Source organism: Saimiri boliviensis, chromosome 5, assembly GCF_048565385.1.
Source record: "Saimiri boliviensis isolate mSaiBol1 chromosome 5, mSaiBol1.pri, whole genome shotgun sequence".
NCBI lineage: Eukaryota > Metazoa > Chordata > Mammalia > Primates > Cebidae > Saimiri > Saimiri boliviensis.
This window is the reverse complement of record NC_133453.1, coordinates 144708648-144732698: the sequence shown is the minus strand read 5'-3', so window position 1 is coordinate 144732698 and position 24051 is coordinate 144708648. Positions and strand designations below refer to the sequence as shown.

Genomic DNA, 24051 nt, shown 5'->3' with positions numbered 1-24051 from the left:
GCCCACCACTGGCCTCTACTACTCAGGATCCTGCAGCTCTCGTGGAGAGTGGGGAACCTGGTGCCTTGGGGGCATTCCTTGGTCACCTGCAGGATAAGAGAGGACGGCCTCCGGCCTCTGTGGAGTTCTTTTAGGAGGCTGCTTCCCCTCCCCCAGGCATTTTTCTAACCCCTTGGTGAGGTGACCAGCCTCCAGGCCTCCCTAGGGAGTGTAGGTCAGGTGATTTAACAGGTATCACATAATAGATCCCTCCAGCCTCCCATTCCCTGCATTTCCAGCAGACCAGCAACATTTGAGACCTTGTTAGAAATTTGGGCCCCACCACGGCCTGTTCATTCACAGAATCTGGGACAGGGCCCAGCAATCTGGGTTTAATAACCCTTCTGGGGCTGGGGAACCCCAGCTCTGCAGGACATCCAGAAGGTCCAGCATATTGACCTCATCAGCGATTGGTTTTTGTTAACTCTAGACTTGGGTTTGCCAATCTTGTAGACTATACACACCCCTCGATGTTCAAGGTTCACAGTAAATGACCAATTTGTAAGGGAAGCACCTTGTCCACACGTGTGGCTACATGTGACCTATTTACATTTTGTCTCCCCATGGAGCCCACCTCCCAGCCCCCGGCCTCTGCACCGGAGACACCTCCCCTCCACGCAGCTCCTGTGCCTCGGGATCTGGCTTGCTTTATGGGCCCGGGCGGAGCAGGATGTAGGTGAGTCTGCGGAGAAAGGGCAGCAGCCTGCAAGGCAGCAGCCCGAGGAGCAGCCTGGGAAGGCTTTGTGCAGAGGAGGGTCGTTTCCTCCCACGTGCTGGGAGAGTTGTCTCTGCAGATGGTAGGTCAGCGTTCGCTGCCAAAATCAGTGTCTTCCCTGCCCTGCGGACACTTCTTCTCCATCTTCCTAAAACTGTTAGAGACCTGGAGGTGTTGAGCACTTCAATGACTCAGGAATCTTAAGCATCACACGCTGGGGCGATGGTGGGAGCCTTCTTGTTTTTGTAAATTCTTAGTTGAATGTTTCTCACTTTCAATTTCTCTCTCCTCTTATATATGCTCTCTAGGGACAGAAGAAGAATCTCCCTGACCTCACAACTTTTGTAGGCACTATTATTACCACACCCTGTTCTCCCAGTGGGCACCCCACACCACAACTCCCCCGCACTTTGTTCCATGGGACCACCATGGAACATGTATCATGTATAATCATGAATGCTGTGGATTTGCGTATAATCCAAAGTTATTCATGCACACAGACACACACACTCACACCCGGAAAGGCACCTATCCCAGTGCTCCCGGAATAGATGAACAAGCTAATCCCAGAATCCGATTGTGAGGATCTATTTTAAGACCACTTGCAGCAACAATTACTTTATCAGTGGAGGTCTGTGCAGGAAAGATAGGACACACTCATAGGAGAGCAGTTTAAGCAAGCTTAGTAGACTGATGCCCAAGGTATGGGCAGAGTTCAGAGAAACCACCTCGAACTGTTAACAGCAGAATTGTTTCAACCCTTGGCCCCAGAGGAAGAGGGGAGGGAATGTTGATGGAACCTAGAAGGAGAGGTTGTGTTGACAAGCCTCCTTGATAGAGCAGTGATATTCAAGGAGAAACACAGCCAGCCTGGAGTAACCCTGTAGGAGTGGGCAGGGGAGAACACTGGCCAACTTCACCTTCCTCCCAACCTGCCTCTCGCCTCCCCAGTTATCCTTTTCCAAACCCAACCCACAGCCAGAGGGCAAAAGAGGCAAACTGAGGTTGCCATGTGCCTGGGGCCAAGAGCAAGGTGGAGGAAACTGGAAAGTGGATTTAGAGGGACAAACAAGATATCCAACCCACTCTCAGACGTCCTTCTAAAAGTTTTAGTTTTACTTCTCACAAGTATTTAATCTAGCTCGAATTTGTTTTTGCGTTTGATGTGAAGTAGGGATTTTAATTTTTTTCCTATATGAATGTATTTAATCTAGCTCAAATTTGTTTTTGCATTTGATGTGAAGTAGGGATTTTATTTTTTTTCCTATATGAATAACCAGATTTTCCCAGCATCATCAGTTGATTAGTTCCTCCTTCCAGCACTGATACTCTATTGATAAATCAATTCTGGATTTACATCCAGAACATCCAGATTTGCATTCAGAGTTATCTCCCTTTTCTGTTCCATGAGTTAAATTTGCCTGTCTCTGACCCAGTGCTTCACAGATTTCAGTACTGTGTCTTCATAATAAGGGCTGATATATGCTGGAGCAAATCATATTATTTTTCAGGAGTTTTAGGCTATTCTTGGCCCTTTGTTCTTTCGTATTAACTTTAAATCAATTTGACAAGTTCTATAAAATAAAAACTGTTGGGATTTTGACTGAAATTTTATTTACTATATACAGCTATCTGATATATCTTTTTTTTTTTTTTTTTTTTTTTTTTAGACAGAGTTTCGCTCTTGTTACCCAGGCGGGAGTGCAATGGCACGATCTCGGCTCACTGCAACCTCTGCCTCCTGGGTTCAAGCAATTCTCCTGCCTCAGCCTCCTGAGTAGCTGGGATTACAGGCACGCACCACCATGCCCAGCTAATTTTTTGTGTTTTTTTTTTTTTTTTTTTAGTAGAGATGGGGTTTCACCTTGTTGACCGGGATGGTCTCGATCTCTAGACCTTGTGATCCACCCACCTCGGCCTCCCAAAGTGCTGGGATTACAGGCATGAGCCACCGCGCCCAGCCATATCTGATATATCTTTATGATACAGGATCTTCCTATCCATGAACATGGTATCTCTTTAATTAGGTCTCCTTTAAATATTAGTAAAGTTTTATAAATTCCTGAATACACAACTTATACATCTTTGGTATAGGTACCTTAAGTGTCTAACAGTTGCTGCTAGTATATAGAAATGCAGTTGATTTTTTAAATTGGTCTCACATCCAGCCACCTTTCAATAATGTCCCTTATTTCTTCTGATAAGTTGTCTGTTGCTTTCTATGTAAACCATAGGAAACCATAGATTTGATGTGGTTTTCTATGTAGTCATGTCATCTGTGAATAATAGTAGTTTTGTCTCTCCCTAATCAATCTTTAAGCCACCTAATTATTTATTGTTGCTGTTGTTGACTAGAACTTTCAGTATAATGATGAAGAAAAGCATTGATTTTGGGCATTCTTTCCTTGTTCTTCATTTTACAGGGAATGCTTTCAGTGTTTCCACATTAAGATTGATATTTGTTGTTTGTTTTTTGTAGATGCCTTCTTCACAGGTTAAGAAAGTTTCTTTGTTTCTTAATTTGCTCAGAGTTTTAAATCATATGGGTTTTTAATTATATCTAATGCTTTTCCTGTATCTTCTTTATTCTGCTACTGTAAAAATTACACTCACTGACTTTCTAATGCTAAAATATCCTTTCATTTCTTGAATAAACTCACCATGGTCATTGCAGACTATATTTCTTCCTCATTGCTGAATTTGGTTTTCTAATATTTTAGTTAGGAGTTTTACTTCCTTCCTTATACTGTTCTGGTCTGTTTTTAGAATTAACATATTCTGGCCTCATAAAATTTTACTTTTCCTATTCTCTGGAAGAGATTGTGCAAGACTGAGATGTTCTATACCTTGAAATTTTGGTAGAGCTTACCTGTAAAACTGTCAAGGCCTATTTTGTGTGAGAGAAATAGGTGTTTAAGCACTGTTTCAGTTTTTTTAGTGGAAACTTTGACAAGTCCTGTATTTCTTTTTTAGTTAGTGGTTTCATAAATTATAATTTTCTCAGAATTTGTCTATGTGGTCTGTGTTTTCAAAATTATTAGTGTGACAGCATTGGTAGAGTTTCCTTATTGTTTCTAAATCTCTGCTTCATCTGCGGTCACATCCTTTTTTCACTTACTGTGTTATTCCTTTTGTTTTTCTTTATCAGTGTTGCCATGGGTTTGGCTATATTGCCAGATTTTTAAAGAACTTCATTTGGCTTTTGAAATTCTCTCAATTGTGAATTTGTTTTCTATTTTATAGAATTCTGGTCCTAACTGTATTATCTTCTTTCTTCTCTTTTTTCTTTTCTTTTCACTTTTTAGTTTGATGCTTAATCCTAAGAATTTTCAGCATCTTTCCTACTGTGAACACCTCAGGTTTACACACATCTCTTCCAGGGTTATGTCCACTAATGCTCATGAGTTGTCCTAAATAGTATTTTCATTCTCATTCCATTCTGAGTATTTTTTAAAAATCCCAATTGTGGTGGTTTCTTTTACCATGAGTTATATAAACATGTGTTTGTGAATTTCCAAACATGTGGCATTTTTAATCTTTCTTTGTGCTATTGACCTCCAACTTAATTCCATTACAGTCAGAGAACATACTTTCTTGGAAACCAGTTCTTTGACATTTGGGGGGTGTGCCTGAAGTCCTGGTCCTGGGGTCAGTCTTTGAAAATGTTCTGTGTCTCTAGAGAGAAAGATTATTCTCTGTTGCTGGGCATGGAGTTAGTTCTAAGTCTGCTGGATCATACCTCTTGACAGAGTGGCTCAGACCCTTCCCACTGCTACTCGCTTGTTGTCTAGGTGACCCTCTACTACCCGTGTCCCTTATGGCCCTTCGAATCAGGGAACTTCTTTAGGAGGGACAGGTGTTTGGGCTGGCCTTGGAGGGTGAGGAAGATTTGGCTTGATGGAGATAGGCAGGGGGCCTGGGCAGAGGGGGCAGCATAATACGGGTGAAGGAAGGCCAGGGAATGGTGTGGCCTTTGGAAAGAGGGCCAGAGGGCAGAAAAGGCTGGGGCAAGGATCAGAGTCCCTGGGAAAGGCCCCTCTTTAGAAGAGGGACAGGAGAGTTTTCTGAGGGGAGACAAGAGAGAGCCCACAGAGAGGAGGACGTGGAGGGGTGGAGTTGGGTAGGTCCAGGCCACAGTAGGGGGTCTTCCTGGGCAGGACAGGGACCTGTGTGTCGCTCACAGGGGCGCAGCATGGCAAGGAGGCCCTCAGTTAGGTGTGGGGCCTGGGAGAGGGGTTGACAAACATCAGATGGAATTTCACAGAACCTAACACACATCTCTTTCCCTAGAGGTGAATTTGTCTCTACAGACCTATGAATCTAAGAGATGATATAACGCCTGAATTCATTTTATAATATCAGAATTTTGTGGCTTAAAATGTTTCAGAAGGTGGGGGCATGGGCTGTCTAGGATTCCAAGGAGAACGTGGTTGAAACAGCTGCATAAAGGGACTGAGGGGGTTGGAGGACTTGGTGGCAGGGACTGAGGACCAGGAACCACCAAGGTCACGGTGGGTGGCAGGCATCAGGGTGAGGGAGGGCTGTTGGTGAGGGGCCCTGCTGGAGCTGTGTTCACAGTTGCTGGAATGGAGGGGATGGGGCAGGAGGAGCCAGGGTGTCAGCAGGGCCAGTTACCTGGGAGGTGTGGCACAATGGTGATGGAGGAGGGGGAGCCATGTCAACGAAGTGAGGAATGTGGTGGGCGGAGATGAGAGAGGTGGCAGCGGGTGCTGTGGACTTAGGGAGAGGAGATGCGGAGCAAGCCGTGAGAGCCGGGTTGGCCAGGATTCGTCTTTTCCTGGTAGGATGATTGTGGCCACAGAATTTATTGTGCAACCCAGGACATTTCTAGGAAGTGAAAGGAAGAGCCTGGACACACTTAGAGCTGGACAACAGGATGGAGGAAGCCAACACACACACGATTCACTGGGCAGGCACGTGGGGGCTTTCAGCTAAGCCAAGGGTGTGTGAGGAAGTAGGGGCAGAGGAGTTCCTCACTTGTTTGGGGCTTTTAAAAATATATATGTATATAATAGGGATTCCCAAGGGCTAACAGTGAGGGTGGGTGGGGAGAGGGCTCCTGGAGAGGGTTTCTCTTCTGTCTGGAAGCCTTTCTTCCTTGGCTGAGAGAAGCCACATGCACACCCCTTCTCTCTGAACACGTGGCTCGCGAACCACAATCTTACAGCTGTCAGTAGCAAAATCCTGGCCCATCCAGCACGCTTGCGGGATGTAGGGGTCATTAAATGAAATGGAAGGCAGTTTGTTTTTTCCAAGTGAGATGGATGTGAAGGAATTAGGTAGAAGCTGACAGAGACGTACCCAAAACTGCTAAATTTAGTCTTGATTCAAGGAAGAGGTTAGAGAGGTGGCATTGTGAGTAATTAGACGCGTCGCTGAGATCATGAATGATTGACAGAGTTTGTGTCTGTGGTTGCCACTGGGGAGAAACAGAGGAGAATGGGAGTCTTTGGAAGGAGCGAGGAGCTGATCTGCTGGGACTTGGAGCCTTTGGGACCATCAGACACACTTGTGGTACTGGGGTCTGTTTCCATTGGAGGGGAGACATGTGGTGAAAGAGTGAGGCACAGTCCCAGGAGACAGAAGGTGGTCTGTAAATGGTGAGCAGACAACAGTCAGGAGCCTTGCTTGAGTCTGTACCAAGGGCCCTCCTAAGAAGTGGGGTCTTATGGTGGCCCAGTGACTGTGTGTATCCTGGGCCGCATTGCCCAGCTTGGGTCTTTATGGCATTTGGGTTTGTGCCCCACCTCAAAGCCTTGCAGAAACCCCTTTCAGTATGTGTGCTGTCTGCTGCAGAGATTTAAACCCAATGGGGCAAAGCGACCACACAGCCTTGGAGTTGGGTTTCACATTCCTATCACCATGACCTGTGCTCACCCACCCAGGAGGAGTTGGGTGAACTTGCTGGTCATTCGCTGAGATGGTACACATGGCAGCCACATAGGTCTTCACAGTGCCATGCCTGAGAGCCCAGCAGGAGTAGAGCAACCATCGAGCCCTCGGAGAGAGCAGGATGGATGTGTGAGACCACCTTGTTGCAAGCCACCTAAAACATGACGACCCAGCTCCACCTCTGGAGGGGATGTACCATGGGCAGCCGTCTGTGAGGGTCGTGGAGACACCAGGTGTCAGCCCCAGTAGGGGGTGAGCAAACATCAGATGGAATATGAACCTAAGAGATGACGTAAGGCCAGAATGTGTTTTACAAAATCAGAAGTTTTGGACTTAAAAAATGTTTCAGTCTGGAATTGGACAGATACTGCAGGCTTATTTCCTGAGAGTTTGTAAAAGTAAATGGAAAAGAAATAAGTTAGTTTCAAGAAACTGGATTGCCAGACACGAGTGGTATTGCACATCTGGAGGGGGTGGCCACGGCTGCCTGTGTGTGGCACTGTCCCCCAGCACAGCTCCCCGGCGCCCGCCTGCCACCCACCCTGTGTCGTTCAGCCTGGCCTTCTGTGGCTCTGTCTAGGTGGAATGATTTTCCCCACAGGGACCACTGATAAAGAAGGACTCTGTATTTTTTAAGAATTGAAATTAAAGGGCAAATGGCAACTAACTTTATTGCAATGCATTTTCCCCTATAAAGCGAGCTCCACCCTTGTTCCTTTCTTTAAGATACTATGAAAAAAAGTCAGCTGACCACTCTGAGCCCTGGGAGGCGGGGGCTGTTCCCTGTGTGCCAGGCCAAGCGTCTCACACGAGCGATGCCTGGTTTATCCTCCCAGAAACCTTGGGCAGGGGAAATGCTGTTAATCCCAATGCATGAAAAGGGAAGCTGAAGAGAAAGTTAGGAACTTGCTCAGAGATCCCTTTTACTTAAACAGAGGAGCTGGGATTCAGATCTGGGCAGCCCCTGGCTCCAGAGCCCAAGAAAGATCTCAAGTGCTGAGTTGATTTTTTTTTTTTTTTTTTTTTTTTTTTTTTTTTTTTTTTTTTTAGATGGAGTATCGCTCTGTTGCCCAGGCTGGAGTGCAGTGGCACCATCTTGGCTCACTGCAACCTCCACCTCCTGGGTTCGAGTGATTCTCCTGCCTCAGCCTCCTGAGTAGCTGGCATTATAGGTGTATACCGCCACATCCGGCTAATTTTTTATATTTTTGGTAGAGACGGGTTTTACCATGTTGGCCAGGCTGGTCTCAAACTCCTGACCTCAGGTGATCTGCCCACCTTGACCTCCCAAAGTGCTGGGATTACAGGCATGAGCTACTGTGCCCGGCCTGACTTGAGATCTCGATAATTCCTCTGGAGTGTCCTTGGTCCTGCAGGGCGATGCCTGGGGTCCCTTCACTGCTTCCTCCTTGTCTCCCTTTGACCCTTACCTTGTGTGTTTCCCCTTTCTCTCCCTGGCTCCCTCTTGCCTTGAAAGACAAGTGGAGAAGGTGTTCTCTCCACTGCTGGGACTCCAGCCTCTAAGCATGCAGGTCCCTGTTTTAATCTAGGGGTGCCTCTGGCAGATTGCTGTTCCTTGTTCTGCCCTCTGAGAGCCTGGTGGGCAGAGTGGCTTCCTAGGCATCTCCTTCATCTTGCTGTGTCGTACTCGCTCCTGTCGGCCTCTCCCCTGGATTCAGGCCCTGGGGTCCCTCATGTCTAAAATACCTGACTTGAGCAGCTGCTCAGATACTTGTTGAGGGAAGGAATGAGGGAGTAGCAGATGCCTCTGGGGACCTGCAGTGGCTGGAGAGAACAAGACATGAGTTCCAGACAGGAGAGGAAGGGATGGCTGGAGCGCCCCACAGTCAGGGTGGGCGTGACTATTGGTAAGTGCACAAAGGCTCGTCACCATGGGTGGGTCTTCACCAAGTCCCTGTTTATAAGATGCTGTTACTTGCAGTCTTACTGCATCAGCCATGGAGGGGATCATCCGTCCTTCCATCCCTGGAATAGGACGCTCTGTCTTCCCCTACCCTCCTTTCAAGCAGTTACTTCTCATCTGTAAATTAGTGCTGCTGAAGTTTTACTTTGAATATGAAAGTTCTGTTGAAATCATTTATTGGCAGATATTCCATATACCACAGACATGAGTGGAAGCGGGATGGAGAGAAAAGCCAATGTAGTGCCTCCCCTGATAGAGGAGAAACTGGGGCCAGCAATGGGGCAGAGACAGGCTGGGACCTCCCCTGACTTCTTAGCTTACATACAGCTTGCAGGAAAAGTCCCAAATGCCGTTTTAAAAGAGCTGTCTGAAAATTGCACAAAGTCTATTTTTAGTTTACAAGCCAAGATACGCTTTGCAACTGGGAAAGGGTGTCCCTCAGTTGTATTTTGGTGAAATCATGACAGCTGCCTCATCAGTAGCTTCTTCATTTTTAATTACCAGCGTGTGGTTGAGTCACAGAAGCAGAATGACAGTGCATGTTTCTCTACGCCTGTTTTTAATTGGTGTTATTGAGTTTGGGCATTGGTGCAGCTGGATGAAAGTTCTCTGTATCTTCATGAGCTGGGAGCCACCGATCTCAGCAGGGTGAGCTGTTGTGAGGTCACCATAGGAGCTTGGTCACTGTGCCACCTGGTCAGCCGGCCTTCGAAGCCATCACTTGGGATGGGCTCCAGGATAAAAGGAAGCTGAGCTCGCATGGTGTCTGGCTGACACTCTCACCATCCAGGACTGCCAGTCCGGGTCAGGTGACTGTGGCCATCTCAGATCATTCCCGCCTCCTTCCTGTGGCCTTGTTCCCTTTAAAAGAAACCACGCAATAGAGAGGGGCCGAGGAGGGGGTGCACTGCCTGGAGCTAAGAGCTGTTAAAATCACAGCTGGGCAGTGCTTTCTTGCTTGGCTATGCCTTGGGGTTGGCGATGCCTTCTCCCTCCCAGGCCGCCAGATGCTGCCGGCACCCTGGAGCCACGGCCCCAACGTCCTGACTGACACACGAGAGGTGGGAAAGGTGGGGACGGAATGCAGAGGAGAGTTCTCTTTTTTGCTGTGGTCGATACATGTAACAGAAACTATGTCATCTGATTTGTTCGTAACTGTATAGTTCGGGGCATCGAGTCTGTTCACGTTGTCTTGAAACTGTCACCACTGTCCATCTCCAGAACCTTTTCATTTTCCCGTACTGAAACTCCATACCCTTTTATTTATTTATTATTATTTTTTGAGATGGAGTCTGGCTCTGTCGCCAGGCTGGAGTGCAGTGGTACAATCTCGGCTCACTGCAACCTCCGCCCCCCAGGTTCAAGCGATTCTCCTGCCTCAGCCTCCCGAGTAGCTGGGATTGCAGGCATAGGCCACCACGCCCAGCTGATCTTTGTATTTTTAGTAGAGGTGGGGTTTCAGCATGTTGGCCAGGTTGGTCTCGAACTCCTGACCTCAGGTGACCTGCCTGTCTTGTCCTTCCAAAGTGCTGGGATTACAGGTGTGAGTCACTGCGCCTGGCCTGAAACTCTGTATCCTTTACATACCAACTCCCGACTCCTCCCTCCCCCACAGTCCCTGGCAACCACGTTCTACTTTCTGTCTCAATGAATTTGGCCATTCCAGGTACCGCATGCAGGGGGAATCGTTCCGTATTCATCCTTAGCGCCTGGCTCATTTCACTGAGCACAGTGTCCTCAAGGCTCATCCGTGTTGTAGCATGAATCGGTTTCCTCCCTTTTTCAGGCTGAACCATATTCCACTGTGTGTCTGCGCCAGGTTTTGTTGATCCACTTAGCCAGGCACAGACACTGGGTTGCTCCCACCCCTTGGCTTTTGTGGGAGACAAAAGCCAAGGACATGTGGACATGGGTATGCAAATATCTGTTCCGAATCCTGTTTTTACTTCTTTCAGGTACAGGAGGTGTATAGGTTTTAAGTGAAAAATTTGAAGATTTTCCTAAAATGCCGTTTGATTTCTCTTAGGATAACTGCTCTCAAGTGACGGTGTTTGAGATATTAAAATTTGAATTTCCAACATTTTTCATGAAGACAGAATCTTTTTTTTTTTTTTTTTTTTTTTTTTTTGAGACAGAGTTTCTCGCTCTTATTACCCAGGCTGGAGTGAAATGGCGCGATCTCGGCTCACTACAACCTCCACCTCCTGGGTTCAGGCAATTCTCCTGCCTCAGCCTCCTGAGTAGCTGGGATTACAGGCATGCGCCACCATGCCCAGCTAATTTTTTGTATGTTTAGTAGAGACGGGGTTTCACCATGTTGACCAGGATGGTCTCGATCTCTTGACCACCGATCCACCCGCCTCGGCCTCCCAAAGTGCTGGGATTACAGGCTTGAGCCACCGCGCCCAGCCGACAAAATCTTTTTTCAACTTGACTTTCCTTGGTCAAATAGCCATGAGCTACAGCTCCGCACTGACCCATCTTCCTGGGGAGCCTAGGAAGGGGGCTGGCAGGAGCCAGATGGGCTCCCCTGACTGCCATCGGTGCTCAGTGTAGCTTTGTTCTCTGATCCATGATGTAAGCAGCCTGCCCAGGGGTGCTGTGCACAGCCACTGGTATTCAAGGTCACAGACACAGCTCAAGGTCACAGACACAAGCAGAGCTGCCCTGTGCTGAGAGCAGACCTGGGTTTGAACCAGAGCCTCTCTCCACTGGCGAATTCTCCAGATGAGACTTTCTTGAGGATAAGGCACCCCCTGCTTCTCACATATTCAGAAAGAAAAAAGCAAACAGTGGACCTCCCCAGCCAACAGGCTGTCTGTAGCCTGCAGGCATGTTTTAGGCGGGCTACACAGAAATGAGTTCCATTATTGAAAACTTGGGAGAGGCTGGGCGTGGTGGCTCACAACTTTGATCTCAGTCCTTTGGGAGGCCTAGGCGGGTGGATTACAAGGTCAGGAGTTCCAGACCAGCCTGACCAACATGGTGAAACCCCATCTCTACTAAAAATACAAAAATTAGCCAGTCATGGTGGCACATGCCTGTAATCCCAGCTACTCAGGTGGCTGAGACAGGAGAATCTCTTGAACCTGGGAGAAAGAGGTTGCAGTGAACCAAGATTGCGCCACTGCACTCCAGCCTGGGTGACAGAGCAAGACTCCATTTGAAAAAAAAAAACAAACAAACAAAACTTGGGAAAGCGCATGTGAGATCTGAATGCTGGCTTCTCTGGACCCGTTGAGGTGATCTTGCAGTTCTGGGTTCCTGGAGTCTCCGCAGGACCTCCTCCCTACTGTGGGGTCCCAAGCTAGGATCTGTGTGCATCGGGAATACCTCACCCAACTGGAGAGACCAAACATGGCACAGGGAAGTTAGCGGGCAGCAGGGAGATATGGCTCAAACCCATCCCCACTAACACATCAGCTGCACAGAGGGCAGTTGGGAGAGGCCGGGGCATGAGCTCTGCCTGGGGGTGAGGTGTGGACCCTAGGCGGGGCCAGGCCTTAAGCAGCCTCCCTACCCCAGAGGTCACCTGCCCTTGAAATATACCTAATTTTCTTTCTGTCTCTTTTACAAAAGAATTCCTGGGTCTCATGGGCCCTGCTGTGGTGGGAGGAGGGAATGGTGCAGCTCTGAGAAGCAGTCTGTCACCGCAGTCTGGGGTTAGAGGAAGACCCATAGACTTCACGCACGCCAGCCTCTGTCTTCAGTTTGGACCATCCATTCTTTAAGCTTTATTTAGGAAAGGGGATGAAAGTTTCCCTTGTTTTATTGCAATTAAAATTTCTTTTAACATTTTTTGAAACAATCACAAGCCTACAGAAAAATGGAACGCACAGTGCAAAGCTGGTCTGACCCAGTGGAGAGAAACGTGTGATCCCTGCGCGGTCAGCTCCAATGCTCCAGTTAGTCCTTCACATAAACAAGGACTGTCTCTACAGAATGGCGCAGGGCAGCCATGGACACCAGGGAACTACCACTGGTCTCATCAATTGTAGAGGCCCCTAATGTAGTCACACATTCCCCCCATCCCGCTGTGAGGGGACCATGTCCTCTGTCCGTACTTCCCCTGAGTGGGCGCCCTCATCACCTGCCTGGACGCTGACACCCAGAGTAACCTGTTCCCACGGGCTCGGGTTCCACGTCCCCCAGTGCGGGCGCCCTTCTCGCCTTCCGGGTCCCAGCAGTGCCTTGTTCCAGGTCACTCCAGATCTCCCCACCCCACACGTCCCATGTTCTGCCCCATACGATAACTTTAGAATGAAAGAGTTTTACAGTTCATTTTTCAATTAAAAATCAAAACAGAACAAAAACGAATACTCAAGAGGCATTGGAGTTAGGAATCGGGTAGAATAACTAATTCCAGAGAGCCCTAAAGAAACCAGGAAATGATTTAAAATGGAGATCTTCAAAGTAAGGATTGTAGCATTTTTCAGATAGCTCTTTGTAGACATTAAAAATATAGGCGGAGGCCACATATAGAAATGAAACGTTCTCATCCGAAGCCAGACCATTTGGTTTGGCGAATTAAGGCAAGAGAAAAATGAAGTCTGCTAAGTAAAAATTAATGATTTCTCAGGAATTTTTAGGATGTTGAACAGCTTAATTGCACAGTTTGGGTGGATATGTGTTGAAGAAAGTAATTTTAGGAGACTGGGACATTGTGCAATCATCTTAACTTGGGTCAGGATTGTAATTATTGCAATAACAGAATGTTGCTATGTGTATATGTGACTGAAATGGGAAGCAGTTCTTAAAAAATGCTTTAAGAAATAACAACAATGTCCACTCTCTCTCTCTCTCTGGACTTCCTTAATTATAAATACCAGGTAACCCAGTGCTGGCTAAATATAGGTCCAGTGGCCATCTATATTTATAACGTCTTTTTCAGGCGGAAGTCACTAGAGCAATACAGAATTAATTTGGTGTGTAGGTTTTTATAGGGTCTAATTAGTTGTGTTTTTCTTAAGCAAACCAACTGGGATCAATAACATTATATAACTGAACTCAGACGACCATGACTCTTAGACATGGACCCTTCCCAGAAAGCCAAGGCCCTTGGCAGATGCCGGCCCTGAAGACAGACAGCGGCTCCAGGAGCAGGCACACAGCAGCTGTGGGGCGGGCAGGAAGGGCGGGCTTCGGGAGTGATAACGTACAGTTTCTTTTTCTTTTTTTGCAAAGTCTCATCTACAGCCCATTGATCGCTGAGGCCTTGAATTGAGGCATTCTGTGGCTGCTTATCAGCTGTTCCTGTGCAGCAGGGTTTGGCTGGGCTGGCCTGGGGAGGTGGGGTGGCGTTTTTGCAGACTGACCAGAGTATGCGCTTAGCCGACCCTCCCCCAGCAGCAACGCAGCCTTCCCCGAGGGCTGCAAACTGCACCTGTGTTTGCAGTCACGTCCATCGGAGAGCCGAGTGGGCGGTGGACCTTTGGAACCATCTGATGTCATTTGGGGTAGATTCGGCGTGCTTCTCGGTGACTTTACTGCAAGTGAAACATGATAAAGTAGACTGGGCTCTCCTCCTCCATTCCTCAGGATCTTCAGCAAACACAAAGTCTTTTCTGGCAGAGTGGACCCCAGCTGGCAGCACCCACTGAGATCTTGTCTGAAGCCGGCTACACTTGCATTTAAAGAAAACACATAATGGGGAAAGTCCTTTCTGTAAACCCCAGGCCAGGCCTCTCCCCTCGTGCTGGTTCCTACCCCTCCCTTGTGTGGCCTTGAAAGCTGCTTCTGCTTGTCCACGCCTGTGCCCGAGGGCTCTTCTCATGGCTGGTGCATGCTGTGAATGAAGGACACTGGCCAGTTGAAGTGAGTGACTGGCTAGGATTTGCCTGCCTCAAGTCCTCAGGCCAGAGAGGCTGGTGGGGGTCTTGCCTAGACTATACAGCCATCAGGTGGTCTGTCTGGCTCCGTAGCCTCCTCCCAGCCTCAGGACTGTCCTGGGACGGGGACTGAGTGAGAGCTCAAAGGCAGGACAGCAGCGCCTGAGTCAGGAGGCACTGGGGGCATGCTCACCCCGCCTCTGGACGTGGGGCCTCACTGGACAGCTGGACACAGGTGGGATGGGGGAGACCCGTGTGTCCTCCTGTGTCATTTCGTTTGTTCGTTTCAGTCTGTTCGTTTCACCAGGCAGATTTCGAGCTTTTTCTGTGTTCCAGACACAGCCAGGCCTTGAGGACTGACAGACAACGTAGTGCCTGCCCTTGAGAGTTTATGGTGGAAAGAGGGAGGAGAGAGGAGGAAGGGTGTGATAGCGCTGTCTGGGCAGACAGGCCTGGGAGGTCTGGGAGGGCTTCTTGGAGGCAGTGAAAGCCGAGGTGATGGTTAAAAGCAGGGTAGGCGTTAGTCTTGTGGGTGTAAGGGGACTTGAGCAAGCACAAGGATATGAATGGGGAGTGAGGGCAGGGCCCTTTACACTGGACGACAGATGGCAGTTCAGGCAGGGGCCAGGCCTGTGGCTGTAGAGGGGGCGTGTACCCTCTGAGACAAGGAGGAGTCAGGGTGGAAATGTTAGTGCAGCCGCACGGGAGAGACTAAGAGGCCTGCCTGGGTCCGGGCAGAGGACGGGACTGCCTGCACTAGGGTTGGAGCGATGGGTGGGGAGCGGGTCTGGGAACCATGTAAGAGCTGCCTTTGGGAAGGTTTGATGGTGGCTTTTATCAAGACAAGGAGTGCTTCAGGAGGGAAGGTTTGGGGTGCAGGGTGGTGAGGGTGCGTGGTGGTGTTGATGCTGCTCTGGTGTGGTGGAAGTTGTGTGCTGACTTAGACAAAGACGGTACGGATCCAGCCCAGACCCTAGAGGACAGCCCTTATGGGGCAGTGTGCTTGGGACCCGCTTGGACGGGCGGGGCTCCCCACAGGAGATGATATTGAGCTGAGGCTGGAGGGACCCGGGATGGACTAGCAGGAAATGGAGAAACAACCTTCCGGGCCTGTGCGCTTGGTATTTGACACAGTTCCTGGATACAACTCAGCTTCTCCTGGGGAGGGCTTTAGAACCCACCTGCCCAGTGGCCGTTCAGACCTCTGGAACCAAAACTTCCGTCTGGGGCCAAGCCCCGGCCCATGTGGGGTTGCTCAAGCTGCTCAGGTGAATCTGACGGGTACCAAGTGGAGAGCCAGAGACTCAGGGGTTCTGAGTTAGGGCAGCCTGGCAGTGGCCCCAGGAGACTCACTTGGATGTGAGAACTGTGGGAAAACCAAGGACTTGCCTGGTATGTTTTGGAGCCGTCTGTTTATGAACCTGATATAAACACACACACCTGGATATGTATATACACATATACACAAACGCATGCACACACACATGCACACACACACACACACACACACACACACAGAGCCTGAATACATATGCAGGTGCTGTCTTTATCCACGGGTTCCACATCTACACATTCAACCAACCTCAGATCAAAACCATGAAAAAAAAAATGTATGGTGCATGTATAAACAATTTTTTTGTCATTTTTCCCTAAACAATATAGTATAACAACTATTTTCATAGCATTTACATTGTATTAGGTATTGTAAGTAATCCCAAGATGATTTAAACTAGCGGAGGATGTGTGTAGGTTGTATGCAAATATAATACCGTTTTTATATCAGGGATTTGAGCATCTGTGGATTTTGGTATCTGCAGAGTAGCCTGGAACGGATATGTATGCATCTGTATATAAACACTGACACACACACACCTGAATATATGTATACATGTGTATGTATAACACTCACACATCCTCTACATCCACACGTATGCACACACACTCGTATATGACATAATGGGATAATATGTACATAAAACATAATATAGATCTCCCATGATTTCCTTATTGAAGTGAAGGGAAGTGCACACATGTTGAGGTTACTGACTGGGAAAGAATCTGCTGCTAAGAACGAGGACCAAGGTGCCTGGAATCCCGCGTGGTAACTAACAGTCTTAACCATGCCAAGAGGCAGAGGGTTCCACGGTGAGGAATCCTGACTGTGCTGTTGACTAAATGAACCTTGAGTAATTTCACTGCCCTGTGCCTCAGTTTCCCCATCTGCAAGATGAGGACAGTCATAACATCTACCCTCCACAGTTGTTATGGGAATCAAACTTATTCATTCATCTGAACTCCAAGCTTGCTGCCTGGAATGGGGCGTGTGCCCAGCAAGCGTCAGCTGCTCTTGTGATGAGCCAGGAGCACACAGCAATAGTGAGGAGCCCTGGCTGGGGAATGGAGAAGGAGTGGGTATTGCTGTTCCCTAATAACTCTATATCCTTTTGTACCTTCCGTAGTTTTTAATCATGTGTACATATTACCTAGATTTTTGAAAATGTCAGAGCATCTTGTTAAGGAGAATTACACTGCATTAAACTCTTTTCACTGTATGTTCTTTGATCTCATTTCCTCCAGTGTTCTGGTCAAGAACATTTAGCAAGGTTTTTAATGATGTTTCAGTGATGTTACCACTTTTAACAAGTAATGCATAAAATCGCCTATCAATGTTGAGTAAAGAGACAGGAGCATTCTGTATTCCACAAATTGTTTATTTTCTTTTTCTTTTCCTTTCTTTTTTTTTTTTTTTTAGAGAAGGGGAGGGGAAGCAGGAGGGGAAAGGTTTGTTTATTTTCTTGAATGGCGCATGAGACGGGCTCTAATTAGTGAATTGTGAAAATACCATGGGCACGAAAGAGAACAAGAACATATTTAAATTTCATGTTATGACAGTCAAAAAACAATGCCCTACAGACTGGCAGTCAGATTCATTGATGAAGAGCAGATGGAGGTCGGGGCAGCACACAGGGCTGAGCAGGACTGAGGCAGCCTGGGATGGTGGAGCCAGTGCCTCTCTTCAGCAATCGAGGGAGGAGGAGGAGGCTGCCAGGGCCCTCCAGTAGCGGCAATCTGTGGAAGCACCACTCCTGATGATAAAGGCAGGCAGGCTGTTCAGGCGCCAGCTGGAGGAGCAGTGCACAGAGCTGGTGAGCTGTGAGCACAGGAGCAGAGCCCACACCTGGTGTGGACACTGTCCAGGGCTACAGCCAAGCAGCAACCACCCAGGATGTCCAGGCTGCTGAGCAGGGAAGAACACCTGCCATCAGGGCAAATGCCAGATAAAAAAAGAACCTCACTTTCTCTGGAAGAGCACCTGGAGTGTTGCCTTTAGGCAGCCCCCTTCCTGAGTCCAGCCACTGTCCATTTGACCCTGAAGAGGTGCTAAAAGTGTGACAATCATCTTAAATTTGACTTGTTTATCTGTACATCATTTGGTATCAGATGTTGTCACCTGCTTATCTGTGGGCAGAATGGGGACACTGCTGGTTTAGGAACTGGGAGCCCCACAATGTGATATAATCCTAACCCCCCTGGGCCTCAATCTACCCATCTGTGAAATGGGGACATCTCTGTGGGTCCTTCTCACACCCCAATCTGTGAGTCAGGGCCAGAGGGTAGCCAGGTGTCCCTCAAGTTAAACCAGACCAGTGGCCACATCCCCACAGGTGGCCCTGTGCGAGCCTGGGGGTCTCACAGCCTGGCATCCTGTTCCCCTTCCCCATGAAGGCACCCAGAGATGTGAAGGAACAGCCTCTCTTATTGAGGAGGGGCAGCCACCTCGCACCTGGGGTGGCCCCTGCTGTGGTGGGTCAGGTGAGAACCCTAGAAGGGCTTAGGTAAGTGGGGAGGAGGACAGCAGGCAATGGCTGCATCATCAATGCAGCATCATCGGGGCCGACATGACTTTCACTGGGCCTGTGTGTCTGGGCAGCCGCCCTGCCTCCTGCTGTGTCACCCTTAATTCTCTCACTGGTTTCGCCCATGATGAAAACCTCACACTCCTGACCTGTTGCCTGATGTCGCAGGGGGAAGGCAGAGGGCAGGACCACATGAGTCAGACAGAAGGACAGGGCTTCTTGGAGCATGTGACTAGGAGGTTTGTGGAAAAAGCACAGTTCAGTGACTCAGTGAGATGCTTGTAGCTGCACCTGTGTTTATCAGCACAGTCATTCAGTGTGTGGACCGCCACTGCCCACCTTAGAGGGCCCGTGCTTAACATCAGAGACTTTGGTGAACTCCCCAGACACCCTCAGCAGCAAATGCTGTACCTCACAGGCCGGCGACCTTTTTCTTGTTCAAAGTTCACATGTGAAATATTTTACCCTTGTGGGCTCTGGGGTCTCTGTGGCAACTAGTCCTCTCTGCCATTGTAGTAGGAATGCAGCCATGGGCAGCAGGGAAGGGGGTCGTGGCTGTGTTCCAAGAAAATGCATTGAAAAACAGTAGGTTGAGTATGTACCCAAAAGAATTGAAAGCAGGGACACAAACAAATATTTGCACACAGCAGCATGATTCGCAATAGCCAAGAAGTGGGCGTAATCCAAGTGTCCGTCAACAGATGAATGAATAAACAAAATGTGAGGTATGCAGATAATGGGAGATTAGTCAGCCTTAAAAAGGAAGGAAATTCTGACACATGCTGCAGCGCTGATGAAACTCAAGGACATTATGCTGAATGACATAAGCCAGTCACAGAGGAAAAATGTATGATTCCAGCTTCTTCTGCAGCCGGCTTTGCAAGGCCAGCGTTGGCCGGTGTCTGCTTCTCCCCTGCAGTGGGAGTGGCCCTCCCCAGCCCCTCAACCCTCATGCTAGACAGGACATAAGTGTCCAAACAGATGGCGTTCTGGCCACTGCTGCCTTCAGAGGTTGGCCTGGTCAGCATTCTGGGGACTGTGCCTTTCCTGGATCGGTCATGGAGAACAGTTCACGTCAGCCCAGATTCTGGGGCCTTTGCAAAGGACGGTCGTGGTGGCCCAGGTGTAGGGGGCTGGATGGCTTGGGGACTGGCCTTTGAGAGGAAAGGTGGTTGCCCCAAGCCTGGCTCAGCTGTTCAAAGGCCAGGTGCTGCCCCGAATGGCTTCCAGGGCCACCCTGACATGGGCCTGTGAAGGGTCAGCAGTTCCGCAATTAGTCTGTTTCTTTGCCAGCAAGTTTTATTCAACTCTTAGTTTCTCCATGTCCCTGACTGGGAATTGACTTGAATGCCCAGAGTTAAAAGACCAAAAGTTATATAACTTCTCCCAGGGATGGTGGCAGCTTATAAGCAAACATGTTGATTAAACACTACTGCAAGTTGAGACTCCATGATTGCCTCTGTTGCTGAATAACTGCTCTAGTGTGGGTGAGGAGGAACCTTTTGACACATGCGGCAATTAACTTTGTTGAAGAAGTGAGCGAAGTGACTTATCTGTAGGAAGAAAAGTAAAAGTGCTTGTGAGCAAAATAGGGCAGAAATAATGAGGTTTGTGATGGCAGAAAAATGTCTTGAGGTAGAAAATAAACTGAGAATCGGAATTGCAGAAATCGGTGTATTGAGCACTTACTACCTACCTGCTGGGTCTCTGCGAGCTCTTCCACACACAGGTATCTCATTTAAGTCTGGGAGCAACCCTTTCAGGGTGGTGGTTATTTGTCTCATAAGGAAATAGAGAGGGTAAACCCTGGCCAGCCAGCAGGAAGGGGTCAAATTAGTTGCAGACCTGGATTTGGCCAAAATCTGAGGCATCCCAGACCCAGAGAGGGGAATGGAAGTGCCAGAGAGAGAATTCCAGCTCCCAGGACCACCACCGTTTGTTGAGTGACCACTAGGTTTTAGGCACTAAACTAGGCCCTGTATAGGTGATTCCTGTTTATTCCTCATGACTGTCTTAGTATTTGATGTTCTGTGGTTGTAGCAACAGGAACACACTGGAGCAAGCTAAAGAAGGAAAGGAAGCTCCTTATTTCAAGGACAAAGTGATGTCTCCTAAACCCAAGAACAAAAGGCAGCCAGGCTGCCAGGATTGCCAGAAAGGAAAACTGAAGCATAGTAAAGGGGCTGGGAGGCTCTCTCTTGGACTCCTTCCTTATCTTCTTGTGCAAAGATTTGAAAATGGCCATTCACAGCATCCAGGTCCCGCCAGGTCTCCACCTGGGCCAGTCAACTCTATTGAGGTCAGACCATAGCAGACTAAATGGCTGTGATTAAGGTGGGGACAGCCAAAGAGTTGTGAGTTGGGTAGACTTTAGCCCTACTTAATGGTTAGCGGTAAGTAGCTTTATCCCCATTTTACACATAAGGAATTGAGATTCCCACGCGTCAAATATTCTCGCCCAAGGTCACATGGATGATCTTGATGGAGGGGTAGGGAGGGTCTGGACCAAATTTGTCTGACTCAAAACTCATGTTTGTAATCATCATATAGAACTGCTGTAGAGGACCATTAGTCTTAAATTTACCCTTTAATCAAGCTGGAAAAGAAACCAGGATGGTTTAGCCCGAGAAGATCAACCTGAGCGTCTATATCATATTCAGCCCATCTTTATTTTAAAAGCTCTTTTGGAGGATGGTGATCAGCTAGCACTTCTCTGCAGCCAAGAAGCAGGCCTCCGAGAACAATGTCTCCCTGCTCAAGCCGGGTCAGACGGGCAAGTTGGTGCAGTGAGGGCCAACCCTTCTTGAAGGTCAGAGGCTGGGTCACAAGGCTGCTATTGGTTCCATCCAGTCCTCAAGCTGAAATCTGTCCTGACAAACTGCCCCTGGCGGAAAATTGGGACACCTAGGGGGTTTAGATGTTCTCATCTGACCCTTTCACAATCCCCAAGCAGATGGATCCATGTGTTTTTTTTGGCTGTCCCGTTGCACTTGAGAGCAAGTGTTCATTCTTCGATATTTCCGTTTACCCATGGGGTAGAGAGGATGGAGTTTGTTTATAAATGAATGTTTCGGTGTAGACCTGACTTGACACCAACTTAGCTACTTCAGGGATGCTTGACCCTAAACGAACATTCATTTTTGTCTAAAGAACTTGGCCATGAGAGTACAAACTTTAAATGATGTTGATTTACCATGAGATGTGGTGGAGTATGTGCTCCATGTGAAATATTACTGAGTGTTGTTTATCTAAAAATGAGTGTCTAAATCCACCTTCATGTTTATAAACAGTGGATACATGCCAGAGATATGTGGAGAAGCACAGGGGAGCGTATGTTTCCTTTGGGAGAATGAGCCCCTCAGATAAGGGGGAGATTCTTGAGGAGTGGAGGATTTTCAAAGCTGTTCCTGGGACTATTAATTGATGGTATTCTGCTTCATGTCTTGCAGATTGGAAACCTGGAAGATTACTACCATTTTTATCACAGCAAAACGTTTAAAAGATCGACCTTGAGTAGCAGAGGCCCTCACACCTTCCTCAGAATGGACCCCCAGGTACGGAGGGTCAGAATACTTTCCTAAGGGATGGAGACTTTGCGTCTGTGGTCCTAAAACTGGTGGAGTCTGTGTTTTAATGTGATGCTGGGTAGACATGAGTTTTCCACATTCACTTTCGATACAAGACTCGTGTAGTTACATATCAGACATCTAAACTAAATCATGTGAGTGAAGCTCTCTCAGCATTTTAAAATCAACAAAATACAATAATTCCAGGAGATACACATATGAAGCTTACCCATAAAACAAAAACTCTAGGCAATTCAAGCCAGTATTTTAATAAGGAAATTAGAGATCAGGCAGATGGATATTTTTGTGGTTGTCAGAACATTTGTATTGATAGTTACTATGAATTTGAAAACTGAGGCAGTAAGTATGACTTTTTTTCTTAAAGATTCACGGATCTTCGGGATTAGAACAAATGTAGTTTGAAAAGAGGCTAACATTTTACATTTTAATATAATCCACACTTATTGGGTGATTAATTATACATCCTTTCTGCATAGATTTGAAATTAATATTTGACAAATATCAATCAACAGATACTTGTCAAGATTAAAAATTTAAGGTGGCCAAGTGAGTTCCTCAGAATGAGTTCGTTCATTCGGCAGGTATTTTTGGAATACCTGCCACGTGGCTGGCTCCATCCACAGCAGGGCCAATGGAGCTGGCGACGGGGCTGACAGAAAATGAAGCAGGAAATAGAAAATTGGTGATATGTCATAGGGCGATGAGTGTCGAGAAGGAAATGAAATTCACATGAGATACGGTAGCAGCCCCAACAAGGAACAGAGGTCATTGGTAAATCACAGTTTTAGGTCACAGAAGTCATCTTCTCTTAAAAGTTAACGTATGTGCTAGATGTTTGTTTGGGCTCCCTAGCCCATGCACAAAACGATTTCAGCATTTCCAGGAAATATTTAGAGTAAAGTTTTTATGGAAAAATGGGTTGTTGGTGTTGCCCCAAGCCACTTACTTCAATGACAATCAGGGCAGGAATTGTTTGGAGAGACGTGTTATTCCTGGACTCTGTAGCTGACTTATCCTTCTCTGGGGCATCGCTGGGTGGGGGTTTTGATTTGAAGCACATGAGGAAGTGGTCCCCATGGAGCTCACTCATGGACCTGGGCTATGAAAAGGCAGACTTGTCTTGAATGTATTTCTGGATTTGTTTTATAGGTGGATGGATGGATGGATGGCTAGATAGGTATGGATAAGTCGAATGAGATGGATATAAAACACCGTGCTCATTCCATTATTCCTTCATAGCAAGGGACAGAGTTAAGTGTACAGTGAGGGATGATGGTGCGCTTGGGTACTTTGCATGCACCATCTCATCCCGTCACGTGGGGGTAAGATTATGTCTACTTGTGCTTACGCCATGGAAGATGAAGGAATGTTTTTCAAAGGGGCCAGTATATTTAATCCTCTAGGAAGAAAGCCAGATTGTAATTGCTCATTCCCAAAGAGCGGGGCACTTGTGGAAGTGTGGATCAGCAGAAAACTGAGCAGCAGGGGCCTCTGTACAGCGTGCACAGGCTGGTCCTGGAGGAGAAGGCGTGTGTCCTGTGAGGGTGAGAGACTGTCATCTCTCATCTTGGAGGAAATTCTAAGCAAGGAAAGAGGTCGATGCAGCAGCCCTCCACACTTCCACTTTACGCAAGTGATCGGTCTGCCTTGTGAAGAAACATCCTCGCTCTTCAACCGAAGTCCTTTGAATTGTTGAATTGCTACCACGCGGATAGTGACAATGAAAGCAAGCTGTTTGCATGCAGGAAGCCCCCCTCTTAGCTTTCTCTGAGAAGAGACAGGGACTGTGGATTTCATGGTCTTCCTTCCATGGGGCCTTCCCAGAATAAATAAAGCAGATTCTTCATTGTTAGAACTAAGGCAGAGTCAAAATAGAAGACTTAATCTGTGTTTTGACTACATCCTCTGTTTTTGGTGACTGTGTTTTAAAGCTTTTAAAGGTACTCAGGTCGACTGCTCATCCCTTCCTTCCCAAAATATTGATGGTGCACCTGCTGAGTGCCGGACGCTGTGTCTGAGGGATGCGGGGCTGCCGGCAGGTCTCTGTGCTGCTGAGTCCCCTGCAGAGTGGGGGTGGGAGACCCATGCACGATCAAGGCGCTCCGAGGCAACAGAGACAGGCTCTGCGGGGGGGCCTGAGGGCCCCCGTACCCTGGACCTGCCTCCTCTCTGCAGCACCTGAGCTGCT

The 24051-nt window shown here is 47.9% G+C and overlaps 1 protein-coding gene across 3 annotated transcripts in view; it reads left to right on the top strand.

The window, feature by feature from the left end:
- The window catches only part of PCSK6 (proprotein convertase subtilisin/kexin type 6), a 185254-nt gene that overhangs the window by 25470 nt on the left and 135733 nt on the right, over positions 1-24051 (top strand). For all 3 annotated transcript variants that reach the window (XM_074400110.1, XM_039479859.2, XM_074400111.1), the window contains exon 2: positions 21726-21830. In XM_074400110.1, the coding sequence (XP_074256211.1) occupies positions 21726-21830 (105 nt within the window). The remainder of the gene's footprint in view (positions 1-21725; positions 21831-24051) is intronic.